The 26,650-nt window shown below is 41.5% G+C and overlaps 1 protein-coding gene across 3 annotated transcripts in view; it reads right to left on the bottom strand.

Annotated features, from left to right (window-relative positions):
• The window catches only part of LOC129815003 (contactin-4-like), a 174,038-nt gene that overhangs the window by 102,991 nt on the left and 44,397 nt on the right, over positions 1-26,650 (bottom strand). For all 3 annotated transcript variants that reach the window (XM_055868238.1, XM_055868236.1, XM_055868237.1), the window contains exons 3-4: positions 24,006-24,138; positions 18,167-18,342 (exon numbers count right to left, since the gene is read on the bottom strand). In XM_055868238.1, the coding sequence (XP_055724213.1) occupies positions 18,167-18,342; positions 24,006-24,138 (309 nt within the window). The remainder of the gene's footprint in view (positions 1-18,166; positions 18,343-24,005; positions 24,139-26,650) is intronic.

Raw genomic sequence — 26,650 nt, forward strand, 5'->3', positions numbered from 1 at the left:
TTCAATTTACAACAGGTGGACTCCATTCAAGTTGTAGAAACATCTCAAGGATGATCAATAGAAACAAGACGCACATGAGCTCAAATTCGAGTCAAATAGCAAAAGGTCAGAATTTTTATATACATTAGCAAACAAATTATAAAAAACAGTTTTTGCTTTGTCATTATGGTGTATTGTGTGTACATTGCCGAGGAATTTATTTTTTTAATCCATTTTAGAATATGGCCGTAAAGTAACAAAATGTGGAAAAAGTCAAGGGGTACGAGTCAAAAGTTTGGACACACCTACTCATTCCAGGGTTTTTCTTTATTTACCATTTTCTACATTGTAGAAAAGTAGTGAAGACGTCAAAACAATGAAATCACACATATGGAATCATGTAGTAACCAAAAAAGTGTTAAACAAATCAAAATATATTTTATATTAGCCTTGATGACAGCTTTGCACACTCTTGGCATTCTCTCAACTAGGTTCATTAGGTAGTCACCTGGAATGCATTTCAATTTACAGGTGTGCCTTGTTAAAAGCTAATTTACGGAAATTCTTTCTTTATTAATGCGTTTGAGCCAATCAGTTGTGTTGTGACAAGGTAGGGGTTTCACACAGAAGATAGCCCTATTTGGTAAAAGAACAAGTCCATATTATGGCAAGAACAGCTAAAATAAGCAATGAGAAACAACAGTCCATCATTACTTTAAGACATGAAGGTCAGTCAATGTAGAACATTTCAAGAACTTTGAAACTTTCTTCAAATGCAGTTGCAAAAACCATTGTGTACTATGTTGAGTACCGCCACAGGAAAGGAAGACCCAGAGTTACCTCTGCTGCAGAGGATGAGTTCATTAGAGTTACAAGCCTCAGAAATTGCAGCCCAAATAAATGCTTCACAGAGTTATGACTGACACATCTCAACACCAACTTTAACAAGGAGACTGGGTGAATCAAGCCTTAATGGTCGATTTGCTGCAAAGAACCCACTCCTAAAGGACCGCAATAAGTAGAGACTTGCTTGGGCCAAGAAAATGAGCAATGGACATTAGACCGGTGGAAATCTGTCCTTTGGTCTTTGTGAGACACAAAGTATGTGAACGGATGATCTCCACATGTGTGGTTCCCACCGTGAAGCATGGAGGAGGAGGTGTGATGGTATGGTGGTGCTTTGCTGGTGACACTGTCTGTGACCAATTTAGAATTCAAGGCACACTTAACCAGCATGTGTCATGTTCGTCGTAGTGAGGAGACCAAGGCGCAGCGTGATTTGAATACATTCTTCTTTTATTAACGAAGAACACTTAAACAAACTAACAAAATAACAAAATGAACGTGAAGCTAATCAAACGAGTGCTGACATGCAACTACACATAGACAACAACCCACAGAACCTAAATGGAAAATGGCAACCTAAATAGGATCCCCAATCAGAGACAACGATAAACAGCTGCCTGATTGGGAACCAATTCAGGCCACCATAGACCTACAATAACCTAGACTTACAAAAACCCCATAGATCTACAAAAAACCCTAGACAACACAAAACACGCATACCCAGCCACGTCACACCCTGACCAAAATAATACAGAAAACATATATAACTAAGGTCAGGGCGTGACAGCATGGCTACCACAGCATTCTGCAGCAATACGCCATCCCATCTGGTTTGCGCTTAGTGGAACTATAATTTGTTTTTTAACAGGACATACTTCCAGGTTGTGTAAGAACTATTTGACCAAGAAGGAGAGTGATGGAGTGCCGCTTGAGATGACCTGCCCTCCACAATCACCCGACCTCAACCTAATTGAGATGGTTTGGGATGAGTTGGACCACAGAGTAAAGGAAAAGCAGCCAACAAGTGCTCAGCATATGTGGGAACTCCTTCAAGACTGTTGGAAAAGCATTCTAGATGAAGCTGGTTGAGAGAATGCCAGGAGTGTGCAAAGCTGTCATCAAGACAAATGGTGGCTACTTTGAAGTATCTAAAATCTCAAATATATTTTGATTTGTTTAACACTTTTTTGGTTATATATGTATTGTATTTGGTCGAGATTTCACAACGCAGTGGACCGCTCACGTCCCTTGACCTCTCCCCCAGACCTACAGCACCGTTTAGATGTCAATGTCATCACTCAGCAAAACGCCTGTCACTCAGTCAGAGTCTGCAGAGCAAATATGGATATTCTGAACTTCTTCCAAAAGAGAGGCAGAAAACCGAGCAGGTTGAGCATGAGCAGGCAGCAGTGATTGAGAGGGCAGAACAGCCAGAAAGTCAAAGTGCAGCCACAGCAGCAGCAGGTTTAGCCACAGGTTAGTGCAGGGAAGGTGGTAGCTAATGCTAATAAGCTAGTGTTAGCGCTCAGCCTCCTTTAGTTATTGGGTGTCAGACAGAGTTAGCGAAATGCTTGTTCTGAAGTAGTGCCCCCCTGTGGACTGAAGCGGACCTTTACTACAACTAGATATTTAACCCTGTTTAAAATGGGCAATGTTGAGGTGGTAGAATTGAAAAAAAGGAAATTAATCATAGAGGTCTTATTCCATTCTACAGGTAAACATGCTTGTCTCATGTCTGTTATTTCCATATACATTAGTCTATGCAACTATTTGTAAAAAACTGCCAATTATTAAATTGGTTAAATTATTTGTATTTACTTTTCTTTATTCAGGGGAGCCCAATTGAGACCACATCTCATTTGCAATGGTGCCCTGATGACAAAAATTCCATTGACACAACAACAAAAAGATAAAAACTACAAGACAGCTATAAATATATAACTTCAGATTATTACAACAAGTTATAACAATGAATTGAAACAATTGGACACTTCAGTGAACTAATTTAACAACAGAGTTTTAAACTGCCCTATTGACACCAGGAAATCCAGGTGTAATTTGTTTTGTAAGGCATTCCATAACTGTGGTGCGTTAAGACTAAAAGCAGATTTACCAAATGTTGTGGAGACAAGCGGGACCTCGAGAGTTACCCAACCCTGCAAACAGGTTTGGTTTCTCATATATGTATATTTCAACAGGGAAGTGAGGTATATTGGACACTTGTGGAGCAGAGCTTTGTAAACAAGAAGGGAGTAATGAAGTGATCTACAGGATCTACTTCATTGAGCTTTTATTTGTTTTACTCTTTTTATTCACTAAAGCTACATACCTTTTCTATTGTTGTTGCATTGCCGAGAGGCGAACCTGCAAGTTAGCATTTCATTGCACTGTGTACTCTTTTTATATCATGTGTATATGACAAATAAACAAAGTTGGACTTGAACTTAGAACGGAAGCGGGTCATTCCATGAGCATGAGGAAACCGCTATACACAAAGCTACAATGGTGTCTTGGAAGAGAGACACGTGATCATATACAAATGTACACCAGGTTTGAAATTATTATGTTATATAGTCAAATATTATATCTGTTTGGGCTTCTTGCAGTCAATTTCTTGTGGTCCACCAGTTGGGGAACCCTGCAGTAAACATTGTTCAATCAATTGAACACTACACAAACAACCATTTGATTAGCACTCCTTCTATTACATCTTGGATATTTAATGGGGTATCAAACAGCATATACAACAGGGTGCAACCATATAAGAATCACTACCACATGATTATTACAGTTATCCACACTAGATTACAATCATTGTTGCACGGCTGAGCCTGCCGAAACAAATATCACTGCTGGGGCAGACGGAAAAATAACTTTCATCATGTCATTTCACGTCTGAAATGACCAAGTCATAGTCTCGGGAACATCAAAAAGGCGATATTAGACCCAAAATGTTGCGGATAAAAACAATAAGGCCCGAATAAATAGGGGCTCCAAAACAAATAAGGACTCCAGTATGCTGAAGGTATTTTGCTGAACCTAAGTCACACATGAAGGATTTTAATGGCCCCAGTGGTTATCAGGTTTCGATTGTGTTTTATTCATCACTCTCACTACCGCAAACATTACAAAGCAATTCAAAAATGGCTTAGAAACTAAAATTACCTTTTTATTGAAACTAATTTATGTTTGACAATTGATGGAAAACAATAACAGGACGCAACAGTCTCCTGCAATTTCCCTCGCCATTGTTGCCCGGCGGATCTGGGTAAAGGTAATTTGGAGAGCAAAGAACAGTCTTCATGGATGAGTGTGCAGAGCGTCTCGGGTGGGACCTGGATAAATATGGGAACTGCAATCGGGAACTTCTCAATTCCTTTCAAGAGGCTGTGAGCAGTGATTCGATTTGGAATAATGCCATACCTACCACAGACATGAAAGGAGCAGTTCTGCAAAACTGTTTGGGGGGAAAAAGCTGCACAGACAGGTACTGTAGATATCACACAAAGACAAAACAGCAGCAGTCGAGCTTGTGGACAAATTCCCCTGATTTTCCTCTTCTCCCTTTGATATTTCCCAAACACTACTGAATGTTCCATTTCGTTTATTTTGTATTAACACTGTTTAAAGTGGGGACAGTATGAATATAACCAGTGGTAATTTACTGCAAGTGATACCTGTCTACACAAAAATGGGCCAAGTTAGAAAGAATTTGACCGTTTGGGGACACAGACAGCGATAAGAAGGACATTCATACTGTATCTTTCGACCACAGGGAACGACGAGACATTTATTTGATAACGGGTGATATCGCAGATTTAAGAGCACCTATTGTTCAAATTGGATGAATTAACCTTAATTAACCTTGCTCTGTAATATGCTCCATATTGTCATGTCACCTCGAGCAGCGATGCAGGAAGGAAAGCTCTCTTTCCAGGGCGACTCAATGGAAAAGTCTTGAGCGTCTCTCTCTGCAACCAACCCAACCTGCTTTGAAACTATATTGCTGATTAGTTCTGCTCCAGGAGCAGATTTAAATGTAAAATTACTGGGCTCACTGATTTATGAAGAGGACTATAAGGTCAGCTAATATATGTCATACTGACTATGGGACAAGTCTATTAGGAGGCAGGCTGTAATTATTTCTTAAAACATAAATCTCCTCTGAACCCATGCAAGAACACACTTTTGCTAATAGCTATTTGAGACTCTTAAGCTCTATTAAGAAAATATGTTCCTTGCAACTTCTCACAGATTAATATGAGATTTGACAATTTGGAGTCAATTATATGCATCTACCTCTGCAATTGATCTGATGAAAAAAAAGGAATGAAGGAGACTTATATTTTCTTTCTCACTACAAAAAGAGAGATGCATTTTGTTAAAACCATACCATTAAACTGCACACTGGTAGAAAATCAGTACAACGTTTATGCCATTTTGGAATAATTTTGGTTGAATACATTCTATTCTGAACATATTCTACTACCTCCAAAACTGTTTCATATGCTATGGCAGTTGAAAGTGTTTCTACATTTCAACTATAGACAGTATTACTGGTAAAAGAGAATGTGATCTCTGGACTGACTGGGCTTAATTGTCTGCAAGTGAACTCTCCATTTGGGAAGTCTAGACTGCTTGACTTTTCTCTATCAAAACACAAATTTAATGAATGACTTGCCAATGTCCCGTGCATGTGGGCCCATGGAGGTAATTCTGTGTCTATATTGGTCCAATCTTGGTACCGGGGGATTGGTAACAAAAGGTTTGGAGTGGCACTGCCGCCCTCTTTCATCTCAACACAGGATGGGGTGCTAGATAAAAGCCACAGAGAGCCTAGGAAATAGAGAGCCTAAAGGAACAAAGTGGACAAAAGCATTGGACATCTAAGGTGCTGAATTAATTTAACAAAGTATCTTTTTGGGGCATTATTTGGGATCGAGATAAAAGCCATCGCAGTAAAAAGAAGCGGTACTGGGACCACTTCACTGCAAGTGCAGGAGGCCATTTTTTGATCATCCTGATAAAACACACACACACACACACACACACACACACACACACACACACACACACACACACACACACACACACACACACACACACACACACACACACACACACACACACACACACACACACACACACACACACACACACACACACACACACACAGATACAAAACATAATGATAGTGGTCAAATTCACTGTGCCCCCTCCTGTCCTGAAAGCCAAAACAGAGCAAACAAACCATTGTTGCAAAAAGGGCCTGAAGAGCCCAGCAGAAATCCTTAATACAGTATTGTACAGCCTATGTCTTAAGAGGAGCCTCTGCAGAGTCAGAGCAGCCAGTGCTGGGGAGGGACTTGACCAAATGCATGCTCCTCTAGGCACACAGCTGTGCTCGTGCTCTTTTTGTTCAAAAGAAAGCATGCAGTCAGCCTTCAAGGGACATTTCAAAGAATTCACATCAGTCGCAACAAAAATAACAGGCCTTGTATATGTTGGCATTGAACTACTCTTCGCCATGATTTCTTTTGAGAAATACAAAAGGAAATATATAAATAAATTCAAATCAAGTGAGAAAAGAATTGCTTCGTAGTATCAAGACTGGTTACGTCTTTCGATTCTATCTAAACATACACACGAGAGAGGAAAAACAGAAGACACTAGCAATACAATAACGTAGGTCTATGTCCATAATGGAACCAGCTAACTACAATAAATCACAGTTTGAATGTGACTCTTTATCCAATTAGCGTCCATTATTTTAAGTGTGGGATGACATTACACACAATGATCCAGATGAACCTGATGATCACATCCCGGCTATATGAGCATTCTAAATGCCAGGACAACTTATCATACTTCAACAAGGCTGTCCAAGCGGAACAATGGGATTCATTACGCAACCAACTCCTGGAGGTACGATTTACTACCGTGATGGGGGTAGAGCTAAAGGGACTGAGGGTCTATTTCAATGATGTTCTACTCTAGTACCCATCGCACACCATAAACCACATATTCAAATAAGTTTGTCATCATGACTTGATCTCTGGAAGTAGATGTGTTGCTATCAGATATGACATTTTGTTGATGATGATCTGTTTTTGTTTGACATGGACCATAGTACTATATCTGTTGTTGCTAGTCTTCTCTACCCCTTCAGTTCGGAAAGCAATTTTGATCTTTTAAGACACTTTGGCCACAGTATCTCTATTTGAGGTACAGAGTGAGGTATTCTTTCTGCTCACAGCAGGCTGTGTAGGGTCTATAGCTGGGTCTCCTTGATGGTCGAGATCCTGGGGAGGCTTTGATGGTTTCCACATCCTTCCCTTTCCGCTGAACTCAGAAACCCCGGAGGATTTGCAGGGGATTGAAAGTTAGACTCATCTTTGCACGCTTAACTTACTGCACCTGGTTTAACTGGATTTGACATTGCATCATAGAGTAGGTTCAAATGTGCAGTAATGACTGATCTTTCTTTTCATTTTGCTCTTATCAAAGAAGAAGCATTCAAAGCCACAAGGTGGAGAAATGTACATGATATCTGATGCAACTACACACAGTACTGTACAGATACAGTACCTGCATTCTATTAAGGAAAAAGTTGAAATAGCTGGTAGATATTTACCCTTCATTAACTCAGCTTACTGTGCTCTATCTATACACATTATCACAACAGCTGGAGAGTAATGTTCAGGAATTATTCACATTTAAATGAGGGATTTATGTACTGTATATCCTCCAGGGCTTGTGGTCTGCTCTCGTGACTTAGTGGGATTTTCACACCATGTTCAGTAAATCTAGGATTCTCAAATCTCTGGATGAACAGGGCTCGTATAAATCTATAGCCCAGAGGGAAAAAAAGGAAATAAAAACAGCGAAACTGCAATTGCACATGTTCTGTGAGAGAAGTACATACGCGCTCTGTGAATATAAACTAAAAACAACTAATGACCGTTTTCTGGCAAAATATACACTACCGGTCAAAAGTTTTAGAACACCTACTCATTCAAGGATTTTTCTTTATTTGACTTTTTTCTACATTGTAGAATAATAGTGAAGACATCAAAACTATGAAATAACACATACGGAATCATTCAGTAACCAAAGAAGTGTTAAACAAATCAAAATATATTTTGTATTTGAGATTCTTCAAATAGCCACCCTTTGCCTTGATGACAGCTTTGCACACTCTTGGCATTCTCTCAACCAGCTTCACCTGGATTTCTTTTCCAATAGTCTTGAAGGAGTTCCCACATATGCTGAGCACTTCATGGCTGCTTTTCCTTCACTCTGTGGCCCGACTCATCCCAAACCATCTCAATTTGGTTGAGGTTGGGGGATTGTGGAGGCCAGGTCATCTGATGCAACAAGACCATCACTCTCCTTCTTGGTAAAATAGCCCTTACTCAGCCTGGAGGTGTGTTGGGTCATTGTCCGGTTGAAAAACAAATGATAGTCTCACTAAGCACAAACCAGATGGGATGGCATATCGCTGCAGAATGCTGTGGTAGCCATGCTGGTTAAGTGTGCCTTGAATTTAAAAAAAATCACGGGCAGTGTTACCAGCAAAGCACCCCCACACCATAGCACATCCTCCTCCATGCTTCACGGTGGGAAATACACATGCGGAGATAATCCATTCACCCACACCTCATCTCACAAAGACACGGCGGTTGGAACCAAAAATCTCCAATTTGGACTCCAGACTAAAGGACAGATTTTCACAGGTCTAATGTCCATTGCTCGTGTTTCTTGGCCCAAGCAAGTCTCTTCTTATTATTGGTGTCCTTTAGTAGTGGTTTCTTTGCAGCAATTCAACCATGAAAGCTTGATTCACACAGTCTCCTCTGAACAGTTGATGTTGAGATGTGTCTGTTACTTGAACTCTGTGAAGCATTTATTTGGGCTGCAATTTCTGAGGCTGGTAACTCTAATGAACGTATCCTCTGCAGCAGAGGTAACTCTGGGTCTTCCATTCCTGTGGCGGTCCTCATGAGAGCCAAGTTCTTGAAATGTTCCATATTGACTGACCTTCATGTCTTAAAGTAATGATGGACTGTTGTTTCTCTTTGCTTATTTGAGCTGTTCTTGCCATAATATGGACTTGTTCTTTTACCAAATAGGGCCATCTTCTGTATATCCCCCCTACCTTGTCACAACACAACTGATTGGCTCAAAAGCATTAAGAAGGAAATTTACTTTTAAGAATGCACATCTGTTAATTGAAATGCATTCCATTTGACTACCTCATAAAGCTGGTTGAGAGAATGCCAAGAGTGTGCAAAGCTGTCATCAAGGCAAAGGGTGGCTATTTGAATAATTTCAAATATAACGTTTATTTTGAGTTATTTAACACTTTTTTGGTTACTACATGATTCCATATGTGTTATGTTTAGTTTTGATGTCTTCACCATTATTCTACAATGTAGAAAATAGTAAAAATTAAGAAAACCCCTTGAATGTGTAGGTGTTTTAAAACTTTTTACCGGTAGTGGATATAAAAATGTCTGTACTAACATACTTTTAATCCGGACCCACATTTTAATTTCCATTGCCAACAAATACCTTTTCTCTAACAAATGATTTGGTAAGTTTTCAGTCTAACACTATAGTCAAACTTGAATACACTGTTTAACAATGTATCACATTCAAAGCATGGCCTTTGAAATAGTTTCCACGTAACAACTGAACTCTGTGACTCAGACACATTGGATATACAAGCTATTCATCAGTATGAAATATGGGTGTACATCTTTACATAATCACTGATAATGAATCAATAGAAATACTTATCAAGGCCAGACGGTATTGAGTGAGAGAGTGGCCCTCTATTCATCAGTTAGCCATGCCTCAGTCAGCAGACAGGACCTACTCCTCACCGGCAGCACCATCATCCATCAAAAGTTCAGAGAGGGAAGGGTAACGCCAAATTATTTGGAGCACCACCACTCTCATGGGGGTAACCTTGACGGTCCAGCAGAATATCTAGAGAATCATAACTTTTTCCAACTGAAGAATATGTACCTATTGAAACTTTACACTGTACACTCTTAGAAAAAAGGGTTCCAAAAGGGTTCTTCGGCTGTCCCCATAGAATAACCCTTTTTGGTTCCAGGCAGAACCCTTTTTGGTTCTATGTAGAACCTTTTTGGGTTTCATGTAGAACCCTCGGTAGAAAGGGTTCTACATGGAACCCAAAAGGGATCTACCTGGAACCAAAAAGGGTTCTTCAAAAGGTTTTCCTATGGGGCCAGCCGAAGAACCATTTAAGGTTCTAGATAACACCTTTTTCTCTAAGAGTGTAGGAAGCAGAGTGCTGATTGTTGTCCATACTGAAATTCAGACCTTACCATCGGGTATTACTAGTAGACCAAAAAATATATCCAAACATGACTGCCAAATCACTTACATGTAAGCAGATGCAGTTTGTTTAAGATATTCCTAAATATTTCTGATAAGAAAGTCCAACAAAGTGCCATTATTATGCACTTTGAGATTATTCTTGTATAATGAAAAGCACTTTACAAATGTAATAAATTATTATTAATGATTATGTTTTATTTTAGACAGCTCTTCCCCTGTGCTCAATGTCACTTCAAGTTCATAGACATGGAAATGAGCAGATGGAAAACTAGCCATTGGTTTAAAGTGAGCGAGGCAGGAAGCAACAGTTCCAACATCAGAGGATTTGCATTCACAGAGCAAACAAATTGAACATTACATCAATCAGGGTGAGTATATCCTAAGGGTGTGAAGAAGTTGTGAGGAATAAATGATACATCCCATGAATATTAAGAGATAAAATTAATTCTGAATATTAACACCAGAATGAGATAAACATGACAGTTGTTGTACAAAATGGAAAAGGTTTGATACAGTGTTGAAAGGGGCTGGATGAGATAAACGTGACAGTTGTTGTACAAAATGGAAAAGGATTGATACAGTGTTGAAAGGGGCTGGATGAGATAAACGTGACAGTTGTTGTACAAAATGGAAAAGGATTGATACAGTGTTGATAGGGGCTGGATGAGATAAAGATGATTTACAGTGGTTGAAAGATTGTCAAAAACCTAAGAAAATAAATCTTCTTATTTAATCATCTGTTGCGTTCTTAAACAATTTTTATGTTCAGCCAGTCATTCCTTGACAAACCTAAGGAAATTAATCACAACAATTATGTATTTAAAAAAAGATGACAGTACACAAGAATCATGATTAAAACACTATAAAACACTATGCATGAGGTTCACGTTCAATGCTGATTTGAATTTCTTTTTGAACTTTCTTTACCCAGAACTCAATTACTGAATTAAAAAGCAGAGCTTGTCCTTCAGACAACATCAGTGCGTCCGTAATGACAATGATCCATTTCCTATGGATCTTACTGACAAGGCTTTCAATATCTGTGCAATTAAAGTAAGTCAATTCAGGAGGAAAGGCAGAGAAACACACATCTCCTTGAAGTATTTGATGTTCATTGTTCTTGGTCTCTTTTTATTATCTCAACTTTGCAAGGTCAAGCTCCAGTGGAATAATCACAGAGCATATTTTAAAACACTAAATAGCCAACTTTCATTACGCTTCTCTGGAAGAAGATGGTATTGATTGAAGCCATATCTCCATAGAATTCATTTTAAGAGCAATAACATATTTCATTAATTTAATCTGCACATGGACAGAATGTATTTTTGATTGAGCTGAAGCGGGCTTACTGACGTAGCACCACCGCAGCCCCCACACGGGGTGGAACGAGCTTTGGATTTTGTTGCATTATTTTATAAGGGAAAAGATTTGTTTTTATTCATTTCCATGTCGGCTCTTTGCCTGGAAACGCCTTTGTCCGGAGCAAAGGGTCCCAATTTCAAACTCTCCAAAAAACAGTTTCAAATGTAATAACGGGCAAAAATGTATATTAACTGAAAAATTATAGGATGTAATTTATTGGAATATCCCTCTGTGACTTGAAAGAATATTTCTCTCAAAACTTTGATTCCTAAAATGTGTGTCCAGAGATTTGGTTGACTTAATCAGGAATGAGCAGGGTCAGCTATACCACAAGGACCCCTTATTCATGTACTCATTACATGGCATCAAAACCACTCATGGTCTGTAAAGTTCTCTACTTTTGATAGATTAAAACAAACAATATTGGAATCACCATGGTGACAACCATAATCTGTCAACTCCATCTGCCTGATAGATTAAGATAGACTATGGTATGAATTTTGGTCCAAATATGTCACAATTTAATTAAGTTTTAGAGTTATAAAGCAACTGAGGAAAAACAAAATTGCTACTGTGTACACCACTTGAGTAAAGTGGTATTCAATTTTTGTCAACTCCGTAAAACATCAACTCTGTCACATTTTTCTCTAACGTCAACTCTGTCTGAGTCCTGAAAGATCTGACAGAATGGTTATGTTTTTATTGGGGATTTTCAATTGAATCATTTTCCATATTTACAAATGTTGGTACTGAACTTTATTTTATGAGGAAAAAATATGTCTGTTTTGAGTATCTGTTGTCAACTCTGTCAGTGGCTCCGTCACTGATGACTAACCCTCTTAAGATATTTGTTTTAGTCAATTTTCTGAAAAAATATTGTAATCATCGTTCTGCAACATTGAAGTATTTGCTATGCTAGACCTAAGGAATAATGTTTGCTTCATAAATGTTATTTTATGTTCTAAATCTAGAAAAACATGCCAAAATGCTAACAAGATTAGCCCTGGAGTCTTTCACAGTGCTATAAAACAAAACAAAGAGAAGTTTGGAGATGTGTATTACATATTTGAATAATTCCATTTTTAGAATTAAACAATCATGGCCTTTAAACACTTGTTGGACAATAAAGGTCCTTCCTCGACCCTTGCGGGGGCCCCCGTGAACATGCGCTACGCCACTGACTGTACTGCACCAACTAAGTGGTACGCAAGTTACAGTATAAAATGACATTCATGTATTACATGTGAATCAACAGAAAACCATTTTCAAGTTCAAGAACACAATACAGATAACATAGAAACAGGTAAGAAATGAACACATGGAAAACTATCGGCACAAGATTAATAAGATGTAGAGTATTTTGTGCCCAAAGGTATAATAGTGTCAAATTCACCAATTTCCTCACATAACATGATGCCATCCTCTAAGGAAAATGAGCTGGCCGATCAGTGGTCTACTCACATGAATATTTGTAATGACCGGTATCCACCCACACCATTCTGTTGTTGTGGTACGCCCACACCATTCCAACACAGAAAAACTTATTTTTAACATACTTCATGAAAAACAAATTGACTCATATTTCACTCGTATTAGCTAGGTTTCCATCCCATTGGCAACAGATTTTCATGCGCATATTCAAAAATACGCATAAAGAAAATAGGCACATTTTCCCAACAGTGGTGTGTTCTGCTAAACTGAACTGTTGTGGACAAAAGTCAGTGCGTGTGTCACGTTCCTGACCTGTTTTCCTTTGTTATGTATTTGTTTTAGTTGGTCAGGGCGTGAGTTGGGTGGGTTGGTCTAGGTTTGTTTTTCTATGTTGGGATTTTTGTGTTTGGCCTGGTATGATTCTCAATCAGAGACAGGTGTGTATCGTTTGTCCCTGATTGAGAGTCATCCTAAGGCAGCCAGGGTTTTGGGTGACCTGATATGGCTCTCAATTAGAGGCAGGTGTTTTTCATTTCCTCTGATTGAGAGTCATATTAAGGTAGGTGTGTTCACACTGTTTGTTTGCGGTGATTGTCTCCTGTGTCTGTGTATGTCGTTGCGCCACACGGGACTGTTTTCGGTTTGTTTGTACATCGTTCTTTTGTGTAGTCTATTTTCCCTGTTCGTGCGTTCTTCGTGTTATATGTAAGTTCGTATTGTTCAGGTCTGTCTACATCGTTTATTGTTTTTGTAGTTTATCAAGTATAGTTCGTGTCAGTGTTTCGCCGTGTCTAATAAATCATTATGTATTCAACACCCGCTGCGTTCTGGTTCAATCCATGCTCCTCCTCTTCGGAGGAAGAGGAGAACCGTAACAGAAACACCCACCACAAGAGGACCAAGCGGAGTGGAGAAGGGCAGCGACAGCAGCAGAGACAGACAGAGGAATGGACATGGGAAGACGTCTTGAACGGCAAGGGTTGCTACACATGGGAGGAGAACCTGGCTGGAAAGGATCGCCTCCCATGGGAACAGCTGGAGGCAACGAGGAGAGCAGAGGCAACCGGAGAGAGGAACCGAAGGTATGAGGGTACGCGGCTAGCACGGAAGCCCGAGAGGCTCACCCAAAAATTTCTTTGGGGGGTGGGGGGCTAAAGGGGAGTGTGGCGAAGCCGGGTTGGTTACCTGAGTCAACTCCCCGGGCTTACCGTGGAGTGAGAGGGCGTCGTACTGGTCAGACACCGTGTTATGCGGTAAAGCGCACGGTGTCCCCAGTACGTGTGCTTAGCCCAGTGAGGGCTATTCCACCTTGCCGCACTGGGAGGGCTAGGTTGGGCATCGAGCCGGATGTCATGAAGCCGGCCCAACGTATCTGGCCTCCAGTACGTCTCCTCGGGCCGGCGTACATGGCACCAGCCTTACAGGTGGTGTCCCCGGTTCGCCTGCATAGCCCAGTGCGGGCTATTCCACCTCGCCGCACTGGCAGGGCTACGGTGACCATTCAACCTGGTAGGGTTGGGGAGGCTCGGTGCTCAAGAGCACGTGTCCTCCTTCACGGTCCGGTATATCCGGCGCCACCTTCCCACCCCAGCTCAGTACCACCAGTGCCTACTCCACGCACTCTCCCTGTGGTGCGTGTCTCCAGACCAGTGCCTCCAGTTCCGGCACCACGCACCAGGCCTACTGTGCGCCTCAGCAGGTCAGAGTCGGCCGTCTGCCCAACGCCGCCTGCGCTGCTTGCCTGCTCAGCGCTGTCTGAACTGCCTGCCTGCCCAGCGTGGTCTGAACTGTCTGCCTGCCCAGCGCTGCCCGTCTGTCCCGAGCCTTCAGAGCCGTCCAGCCAGGACCAGCCAGAGCCGTCCAGCCAGGACCAGCCAGAGCCGTCCAGCCAGGACCAGCCAGAGCCGTCCAGCCAGGACCAGCCAGAGCCGTCCAGCCAGGACCAGCCAGAGCCGTCCAGCCAGGACCAGCCAGAGCGCACCCAGCCAGGACCAGCCAGAGCGCGCCCAGCCAGGACCAGCCAGAGCGCGCCCAGCCAGGACCAGCCAGAGCCCCTCAGCCAGGACCAGCCAGAGCCCCTCAGCCAGGACCTGCCAGAGTCCCTCAGCCAGGACCTGCCAGAGTCCCTCAGCCAGGACCTGCCAGAGTCCCTCAGCCAGGACCTGCCAGAGTCCCTCAGCCAGGACCTGCCAGAGTCCCTCAGCCAGGACCTGCCAGAGTCCCTCAGCCAGGACCTGCCAGAGTCCCTCAGCCAGGACCTGCCAGAGCCGCCCAGCCAGGACCTGCCAGAGCCGCCCAGCCAGGACCAGCCAGAGCCGCCCAGCCAGGACCAGCCAGAGCCGCCCAGCCAGGACCAGCCAGAGCCGCCCAGCCAGGACCAGCCAGAGCCGCCCAGCCAGGACCAGCCAGAGCCGCCCAGCCAGGACCAGCCAGAGCCGCCCAGCCAGGACCAGCCAGAGCCCCTCAGCCAGGACCAGCCAGAGCCCCTCAGCCAGGACCTGCCAGAGCCCCTCAGCCAGGACCTGCCAGAGTCCCTCAGCCAGGACCTGCCAGAGTCCCTCAGCCAGGACCTGCCAGAGTCCCTCAGCCAGGACCTGCCAGAGTCCCTCAGCCAGGACCTGCCAGAGTCCCTCAGCCAGGACCTGCCAGAGTCCCTCAGCCAGGACCTGCCAGAGTACCTCAGCCCGGAGCTGCCGCCCCTTATCCCGGTGCTGCCCCTTCATTTAGGTGGGTTTAGTTGGAGGGTGGTCATTGGGAGGGGGATACGGAAGCTGGGAGTGACTATGGTGGGGTGGGGACCTCGCCCAGCACCAGAGCCGCCACCGTGGACAGACGCCCACCCAGACCCTCCCCTAGACTTTGTGCTGGTGCGCCCGGAGTTCGCACCTTAAGGGGGGGGTTCTGTCACGTTCCTGACTTGTTTTCCTTTGTTATGTATTTGTTTTAGTTGGTCAGGGCGTGAGTTGGGTGGGTTGGTCTAGGTTTGTTTTTCTATGTTGGGATTTTTGTGTTTGGCCTGGTATGATTCTCAATCAGAGACAGGTGTGTATCGTTTGTCCCTGATTGAGAGTCATACTAAGGCAGCCAGGGTTTCACTGGTGTTTTGTGGGTGTTTGTTCCTGTGGAGGTTTTGTTGCCACACAGGACGGTTTCGGTTTTGTCACGTTGGTTGTTTTTGTATTTTGAATTGTTTTGTTGACTTTCATTAAAATAATGAACACTAACCACTCTGCGTTTTGGTCCACACCTTCTGTCAGCGAGGACAGCCGTAACAGCGTGATGACGTAGTCCACACAAAATGTTATTTTTCACTTAAGTTTTCATGTTCCATTGCATTTTCAACTCTACCCATAATTTTGTCACAAAAACTGTTGAGATAAATAGCAAACGTGCCTATTCTAGTCCTGGCAGGTGTGCTCTAGCCAACAACAGCTCACAGATGTAGTGAAGGTAGGCTGTATGGGTAGGCTAGTCTACATGATGAGATTATTAGGGAAAAGTGTGGGAATTTTTTTTATTGGTCAAAGAGCAGTCAAACATCGATTATCATGTCATCAGAATAAGACCCTCGATATTTATTGGAAAGATGCATCAAGATCATGACCGTGCACTTTCACCACCCTGTAAAGTTCATTACTTATTTCATCTGTAGCCTAATTAACTGCATGGTTTCTGAGTCATAGTGGAAGGACCACAATCCATATCATCGCAACTCCAAGTTTACTTCGATATGATGGTTACTAGATCAATATTTGCGCATCAAGGCCTTCCCACCGCCATTTCTTGCATAATGAATTGTACCCACACAAAAAGATCCCACCATGTCGAACGGACAAACAAATGATCTGTCGGCGTTCATAGAATTGTACCGAAACGTCCTGTTTCCATCACAGCTGTCGTTATCTTTTTTTAATACGGCATGACTTTACGAGCATAAAAACTGTGGATGGAACATGCTTACTGTAATTAATTTCATAGTCATTGGGAAACACTGGACATTTACTTTCATGTTTCAGTACTTTTTTCACTGATTTTACAGTAGAATCTTCTCTAAAACATTGCTGATCATTTGGGATGACCACATGTGGCTTTAGACACCAGGTCGTAACAATGTTGACATGAAGCTGAGAGCCACAGACATTATCTCTCATCGCTACTCTAACAAATTGTAGGATACACTCTAATATCAGACACCCTTAAAATGATTCTCTTCCACCCGCACCATTCAATCATCATGTGGAGTAAATGAATCTTTACCAAGAGTAATAAAGAAGATACATGCCTTAATATGTGACAACAACCCAAGACTGGTAAGGTCAGGCCCTGGCAATTGATGGAACTGTCACTGTATTGCCCTATAGTGACAGTGTAGTTCCCTTACGAAATCGAATTGTTCCTGCTCAGGGGTTAGACTGGGCTCAACCAAGGGACAAAACAAATAGCGTGTGAGGGATGGAGCGGCCTTGTCCCCAACGTGAGGCATCAAAATTCAATCTGAAGAAGCCATCACTCACTTCACTGCCAATGTCGTCATTTAAGGATGTCCAATCACTGGAGAGGCAGCAGGGAGTATTGAGTTCTTAGTTCATAGGGAAAGAGCTAAATGGAAACCAGTCTCCTTATCTTATTCACAATCTTGATCTTATTCTACTCAAGTCTCAGTCATAATGTCTAAAGTTTGGCAAAAATATTACTTTCTTTATCTGATTCTACAATAATGATTATTTTCACATGCTGAGACAAGATGATTTCTATTCGGTTTTATACTTACGGTGACATTACTTTTGCTCAATACGCTTTAACTGAACATCTTTGAGAGTCTGTCATGTGTTATAAAGACAGTATGTGGTAGAGTAGGCATTTATTGCTCCTTATTTTGAGTAACAGCCAAGCCTGGGGAAAGTGATGGAGAGTTAGTTTTGTGCGTTGGAGTTGTGTAGATTCATGTTTAAGCTCTATCAGGATTAGGATGCACCCTGACAGAAAGGGGAGTGTGGAATCACAGCACTGGGAACTGCTGCTCCCCAAGGAGACATTTTCATGTTGATCGCTTTATCAGGCGGGACACGAGACACTATCACAAGTCCCAATGACATATCTTTTATGTCACATGCTTTCACACTGCTGGCTAGTACAGTTTGATCAGAAAGGGAACTAAAGATAGTTAGTGACTTACATGCAAAGGTTAGACTGGCCTCTCGGCTCACGATGGTCCCAAAAGAGTTGAAGGCGAGGCACTGATATGTTCCAGCATCCTGGTCTTTGTCCAAATGGCTGATTCGGAGGTTGCCTCCAGACAGGCTGTAGTGTGAGACTGATTTTGGAGTGATCGCGGTGCCATTCAGTTTCCACCTAAAACCAAAATGAAAAACAGTCAGATCCAGATAGACAATCTGAATATCCCACCTTTAACTCCATTCTAATGTAGATCATTCACCTTTAGGACAAGATGAGATTCTGACAAAGAAAATGATGATTTTACCTTCATTTGATTAATTCCTTTTCAATATGCGAAGAAAGGGCTTAGCGTTAATCTAAGTAGTGAACCACACTGACGGCCGGCACACCACGGAGCAGAAAAGAACCCACTCAACAAGAATACACAGCCTCCATCGCCATCCATCTTGCTAGACACCCAGTCAAACAGCATAAAAATGCAGCTTAATCATTACGATGCAGCAATTAAAATTAATGACTAGCGCCCTGCATTCTGCACTTTTGCATTCTACACCAGGCTACAAGATTATCATTGGTGTTAGAGGTGATCAGTGAAGGATATAATTCACTTATGAAGGCAGCAGATTCCTCAATCCCTCCACATAGAGCACAATGGCCGTTACAATACCAAACAACATGGGGGGTAAAGGGATCGATGCCAGCTAAATCTCCGCTATGGAGGTGTGAACCCGTAATTTACACATCACAACGTCTTGACAGAAAAACGCTTTGATACATGTAGGTATTTTCAACAATGTCCAGTTCAATTACAAAAAAAAGTTTAAAAATGGCATTTCACATATGAGTAAGCATGATAGGTATTCTTAATCACTTTATCGGGAAATGGGCGACGCAAATCATGATTAGCGTCCAGGGCGATTAGTTGCTGATTATGTCTTTGGAGTGAGGAGAATAATTGATTGTCTTTATGGATTCCAAACAGCTCAACAAATAGGGTGAATTTGTCAAAGCATTCCTAGGAATTTCTCCATTAGGTTGGTGTAGCTCTGCTTGAATAGATAAAAGCTATTTTATTGTATGATTTAGCCGAGAAAAGGCATACTAATAAAGAGTCCACTGTAAAAGGTTAATGCCAGGTTAAAAGCATAACATTTGACGTCAATGTCTTCGTTCTCTCTCATCTAGCATTTAGACAACTACTGACCATATCAAGCATTTATATAAAGACTGGGACTGAGAGTTCTCTCCCAGGGCTTTGCTATAGAGAGGGGAGAACTCAGGTCTTGCTACGGCAATTATGACTGAGACACACTCAAGATAATAAGCACCTGAACATGTTCTGCATCAATGCTTGAGAAAAAGGGAACATGTAATTCACCTAAAAATATCTGATTATAAACATTCCCTGTGGCTTTCTTCTTATGCACAGAATACAATATGGCCATGCCATTAAATACATAGTGCTTATTGGAGTAGCACTGCTTGTACAAGCATCATATATAATGATTCCCGAATTCATTACCATGCCTACTCCACACTAGCCTTACAATACACACACAAGTCCCCTGGTCTCCAGAGCCTCATTACTTTACACACACTATGGCAAAGGTCCTCCCTGACCATCTCACAAGGCAACTCCAGCCATTCGCTTACTTCCAATGCAAGAAAAACAAGTACCAACATGAATATTTTACTTCCCAGTAGTGAGTCTACTCTAACTAGTCAGACTTTCAGAGAGAGAACCTGCAATAGGGAGAGAAGAGGATCTAACATGATCCTAGATCTCCAAGGGAGGAAGTCGTCATCAGCTCTCATAGCAGGCTGTTATGCGTTGTTACGAAGTGCTATTTTTGTTTCAGAGAAAAAAATGATATTCCATTAAAAATGAAAGCACCCTATTAAACAGCTTTCTATTATTCTTCAACAGAGAAAGTGAGCAACATATCCACAAGGAAAGCACTCAATAGAGCCAACAATTTTAATTACACGTGCTCGCTAATTATTTTACTGACGGTTATTCATTTAATGCTTTATCCGTGACTTTCTAAGACATTAAAAGAGAGCAGATTTCGGGACAGAGACAGATATTTGATGAGTAATGTATGAGTTATCTTGTTACAAATCAGAAAGACTGCAGAGTTTACTACCCTGCAGAAGAAGATCACTGTCTATCTATCAATGTGCTACACTGTCTCATTTTCACATGCGTTGGCAGGGAGAAGTCTTAACCTGTCTAGGATCAGCGTGCCGCTAGCGGCACTCCCCCCCCCCCCCCACTGAAAAACCAGTGCCGCGAAATTCAAAAAAAATATTTTTTTAAAATATTTAACTTTCACACATTAAAGTCCAATACAGCTAATGAAAGACACAGATCTTATGAATCCAGTCAACATTTCCGATTTTTAAAATGTTTTACAGGGAAGACACAATATGTAAAGATGTACATCTATTACCTAAAAACACATTAGCATATTCCACCATCTTTTATTTGTCCACCAACACCAGTAGCCATCACCAATTCGGCTAAACTAAGATATTTATAGCCTCTAACCAACAAAAAAACTCATTAGATGACAGTCTGATAACATATTTATGGTATGGGATAGGTTTTGTTAGAAAAAAGTGCATATTTCAGGTAGATGGCATAGTTTACAATTGCACCCACCATCACAAATGGACTAGAATAATTACAATGAGCAACGTGTTTACCTAACTACTAATCATCAAACATTTCGTAAAAATACACAGCATACACGAATCGAAAGACACAGATCCTGTGAATACAGACAATATTTCAGATTTTCTAAGTGTCTTACAGCGAAAACACAATAAATCGTTATATTAGCTTAGCACATAGCAATTAGCAGCCCAGCATTGATTCTAGCCAAAGTGAGCGATAAAAGTCAACATCGCCAAAAGATATTAATTTTTTCACTAACCTTCTCAGAATTCTTCCGATGACACTCCTGTAACATCACATTACAACATGCATATACAGTTTGATCGAAAATGTTTATATTTAGCCACCAAAATCATGGTTAGACAATGTGAAATGTAGACAAGCTGGTAAAGAAAACGTCCTTGCGCCACTTAGACAGTGATCTACTCTTATACATAAATACTCATAAACGTGACTAAAAAATATAGGGTGGACAGGGATTGATAGACAATTTAATTCTTAATACAATTGCGTTATTACATTTTTTAATTTATCCTTACTTTTCAATACAGTTTGCGCCAAGCGAAGCTACGTCAAAAAACATGGCGTCCTAAGCCACTAAAATGTTTCGACAGAAACACGATTTATCATAATAAAAATGTCCTACCTTGAGCTGTTCTTCCATCAGTATCTTGGGCAAAGGATCCTTTCTTGGGAGAAATCGTCTTTTGGTGGAAAGCTGTCCTCTTGCCATGTGGAAATGTCAACTACGTTCGGGATGAACTGAAAAGCGTGACCAACTTTTCACATCGTTGCAAAAATAAATGTCCCAAAATCGCACTAAACGGATATAAATTGCTATAAAACGCTTTAAATTAACTACTTTGTGATGTTTGTAACTCCTATAACGAGTGAAAAGATGACCGGAGAAATATAACAGGCTAAACTAACGCTTGGAACAGGAGAGGGTCGGTGTCTTCCACGCGCGTTACGCAGCAAGAAAAGACTTGCTAGCTAAAGGTTTTTTTCATTTGTAGGGCCTGTGAACGAGCAATCGAGCCCGTTGGAATCGTCATCACGTAAAGGCATCCAGGGGAAGACGTAAGAAGTGTCCGTATAGTCATAGCAACGACAGTGCCCGTTTAAATGACTTCAGAAAAGTGGCCAACGTTTCTCAAATCTGACTCCATGTCAGGGAAATTGCTGTAGAATGGGCTCTGTTCCACTTAGAGACAAAATTTCAACTCCTATAGAAACTATAGACTGTTTTCTATCCAATAATAATAATAATATGCATATTGTACGATCAAGGATTTTGTGGGAAGCCGTTTAAAAAATTAGCCACATTAGCATAAATAGTCTAAACAGCGCCCCCATCCCCAACAGGTTAATACGTAGCGTTAAATGTGTCTTTCAAAAAGGCCGGTTGACAGGAAAAAATATGCTAGTTTAGGATTCTCAACGTCTTTTTTGTAGCAAATAGGGTGTATTGGATGAGAGCTAAGACTGCTCCCGAGTGGCGCAGTGGTCTAACGCACTGCATCTCAGTGCTAGAGGCGTCACTACAGACCTTGGTTTGATCCCGGTCTATATCACAACCGGCTGTGGGAAGTGCACAATTGTCCCAGTGTCGTCCGGGTTAGGGGAGGATGTGGCTGGGGTAGGCCGTCATTGTAAATAAGAAGTTGTTCCTAATTCACTTGTCTAGTTAAATAAAGGTTAAATAAAAAATTTACACATGTTAACCGCCATAGCTTTGACTGATATGGTAATCATGAGAAAACACATAACTCCACTTGTCTTTAGGTCAACATCGGAGCATTACGCTCGACAAGGTATGTTCTGCACAAAGGAATAAGTAAGGGAGTTAGGTTAACACACTAAGATGAAATCTATGGTCTTGTCACTAGATGTTGTCCTGACAATGACTCTTGAATAGAATTTAACACCACAGCTTTGATACATCGAGCAATACATCTAATCAAGTGCATGGACATGCCGCAGACAATCGAGTAATCTCATTGGCTATCAATCATTCTAGAGGGGGACACTGGTACAGCAGCTCCGTTTGTTAAGCACATGCTTAATGTGATCATGTCTCAACAGGATGTCCATACAGTGGCATGACACAATGCCACGTGGCTTACGAGTTTGTAGAATGTTACATCTTTTCCTTCAGCCTTCTGCATGTGGTACTTTTATTTCTGGGGGAAACAAAGATAGACCCAAAACCAGGGAACAATGCTTCTTCTTTCCGGAGTTAATATTCTCTTAGAAGCTTTATGTTTGTAGGGACAGACAGTTTTAAAGCGTCTCGGAGGATGATGAGCCCAACCTCTCTTACATCAGCCAGTCACAGCATACGATTCTGTGATGTGCAGTTAATGAACTTTGAAGATGATTTAGTCTACAGCCTGCGTAAAGGAAGACAGTCTTAGAAGGCATGCAGGCAGGCAGCCCATCCCAGCCCAGGCTCTGCGCTCTCTCTGACAGGACTGTACAGCGACCTTGACAGGAAACAGCTGATTAGGTCATCCTTTTAACTGGCTCAATCCCAAGTATTAAACGTACCACTCCTTCTAATCTCAACCCAGCAATGTCAGTGTGCAAACATGATTGATTTGAACCTTGTAGTTGCCAGCGATACAACTTACTAACCTTTCGATAGACTAATGAACCGTCCAGGAAAAGAAGAAGAGAGAGCGAAAGGGACAGTCTCTTTGAGCCTCTGCCTCAATTCGTTTGAACCAGATAATGTTCATAACCGGAGCCACGCTGCTTTTCTCAAAATAGGAAAGATAATGCTCCATACTATTTCTTAAGTGGGATGAATGCTTTTACCGTTCATGTATGCGTGATCTCGATGAGCTAAAAAATATATATACAGTACCAGTCAAAAGTTTTAGAACACCTACTCATTCAAGGGTTTTTCTTTATTTGTACTATTTTCCACAATGTAGAATAATCGTAAAAATAAAGAAAAGCCCTGGAATGAGTAGGTGTGTCCAAACTTTTGACTCGTACTGTATATATATATTATTATTTTTTACGATTTTGTGTCCAGCAGTCAGGGTGCTACATCAGAATGAAATAAAATTCATAAAATTATCGATCCACAAGAACAGAACACAGGGAAATTATTGTGGTGGGAGACGTGCACTGTGTAATACATACTCACCGATAAAGTGGAGATGGGCTTCCCTGGGCCTCACAGCTGAACACCACCTCTCTGTTCTTCTCCTGGGAGTCCACAGGGAACACAATGCTGCCAGGCTGCTTGGTGAATACTGGGCTCTGCAGGACACTGCTCTCTATAGAGGACACACGGACAGGGGATAACACTCAGCTTACACTCAGGCTCAGACAACAAACCTGCTTGCGAAACAGACAATTAGTCAGAGGCAGCAAACAGGCCAGACCTGGTAAAACCATAAGGGGGGACGAACCACAAGCAGACAAAACATATCAATTAATTCTGTCTGTCACAGCACCGTCGCACAGACAAGAATTATCGGAAGTGAGACGTGTCTTCAAAAGCTATTGAGGCGGTAATAGGATAGCTCCAAATTTATACCAGTCGGGACACGTTTTAACTTGCATCCTTTTTTCCCAAAGTGCTATTGGAGTAGTTGTGTCTCTGCAGACGTTTAAGCAATTAGTTGTGCGGTTAGCGTTCCTCGGCTGTGGTTTTGTATTCTCTCAGTGAAATGACACACAGAACGGAAGTCTCCATTACTCCATGGGCAGCTGGGAATCCAATGGGCTATCTGTGCATGAATCGACAAAAGCCTTTAGTGTCAGTAAGCCATGGGATAAAGGACAAGTGACAGCCTTTGTAACCACCTTACCTTTGGCCTAGAATGTGATTAGATGTGATTCAAGGGTTATACAGTACATTACCTAGCCAATCTTCAGCCATTTCCATTGTACGCTGCAGTAGTAGCAGTCTCATGCTCTAGCCAGATCCATCAAGACATGACTATGGACTGTCTGTCAGGTCATTTAAAAAAACAAAAAAACAACACAACCAAAGAGTGTATTTAACACCTGCCTGTGGCTAGCCTGGCTAAAAGATATTCATGACTGGTTCCTGAAATGTGTATAACATCAAAGGTCAGTGTTCTTATTGGCTTGCAGCGGTGGTGCATATTGCCTCTACAATGGAGATCCAGGCCACTTATTTTGTCTCCGGAATAGAAAAGCTTTTTAGCAGCAGGATGTATCAATGCTACATTGTGCAGTAAATAACAAAGCCACTCAAAACATGACAATTTGTCTTATTCAATGCAATGTTTAAATAAACAATAAAAGCAAAAATACCTTACTGGGGGAATGATTTCCTGTGTTTGTGACCGTAGCTTTTGTCCTACCCTCACAAATTGCACAATTTATATAATTACATGCCTTTGATGCCCTGTGAGCAGTCATTGAGACTTCATGCTAATTTGGGGAAAGATAAGCTCTGTTTTTCCCAGAACTTTGCAATGAAAATGAACACATCTGTTGTTTCTGTTTGGGATCTTCTCTAAGGTACCTCCCCTGAGGTAAAATGAAAAACAACAGAAAAACATGCTGGAGACGTCACGTGACTGATAAGCTAATGTGACAAAATGCATTTCAAAACAAAAACCCTAACTACGATACAGTACTCCCTGCAGACCTAAAATCTTTTCTTCCCGTTTTCAAACTAGGCCTGTTGGAAAAACAATTCGGGAGCGGCTCTAACATGCTTTAGCAAAAGAACGCATGTGTAAACATAATGAGTGAAGACAAATTACAGTATATTGCCGCAAGTCTAAACTCATATCACTTCTGCAACAGATGTGACAGTCTCCACTGATTATGACACGTTCCCATTCCCAATTCGGGATATTGTATTGCCAGTACGTGATACAGTTAAAGAAAGCAGCACATCATCTTCACTCTCATTCTGGGCAGACATAATAATAGTGTACTGTACATCTTATTCTACAGTGAAAGTAGGTCACCATTAAAGCCTCATGGAACACATGGAGCTTTCTTTACTGTACTCCCTACTGGCCTCACATACCGTACCCCAGACCCAAAAAATAAGAAAGATTATAGCTTTATAGCACGATTCATGCGCATAATATTTGGCAGAAGAAACTTGTCAGGTGAAAGCACCAGGGTATACTTCCGCTGAGAAGGAGCCCCAGCGCTCTGAATTCCAGTATGGCTCAAATTGGTGGCTGCATTCATAACTGTGACATTCACACACACTTCCCCCATTTCTCATGCAAAATTTAGGCTATGAGACAGAGATGGTGTTTTCATATTTTTCCATCAAATTTTCATGGGGTCATAATCAGGTTCCTCAATACACTGAGAGAGTTAGGATTAAAGTAATGCCCACATCCTTGCTAGATTTAACACAGAGATTACAAATGGAATAGATGATTGTTTAATGGAGAATACATTGGAAAGTGTACGATACAGAGACAGAGGCCATAAACCCTATTCCAAAAAGTTGACGTAAACAGATTTACATTTTGTGTCATTATTGTTGCCATCTGTAATAAGACCAAGCCAATTGTATTCACTCACTGATTGTGGGATGACCTTTATGAACTTGTCATGGACGCCAGATTTTATTCTCAGGATGTTTCTTTTTTTCATCTTGAGAGAAAATGATCAAACAAATTTGTTCCGGATTCAATGAATAATACGACTGAATTCAAAACATTGCACTGAAAAAAAATGAATGTAATAATCTAAGAAAGATATGTAATTGATATCTAGTGTCTCACATGAGATATCCTTTGAATTACTGTAGCCACAATGAGAAGAGAAACTGGACGTAGA

This window comes from Salvelinus fontinalis, chromosome 18 (assembly GCF_029448725.1).
Source record: "Salvelinus fontinalis isolate EN_2023a chromosome 18, ASM2944872v1, whole genome shotgun sequence".
Lineage (NCBI taxonomy): Eukaryota > Metazoa > Chordata > Actinopteri > Salmoniformes > Salmonidae > Salvelinus > Salvelinus fontinalis.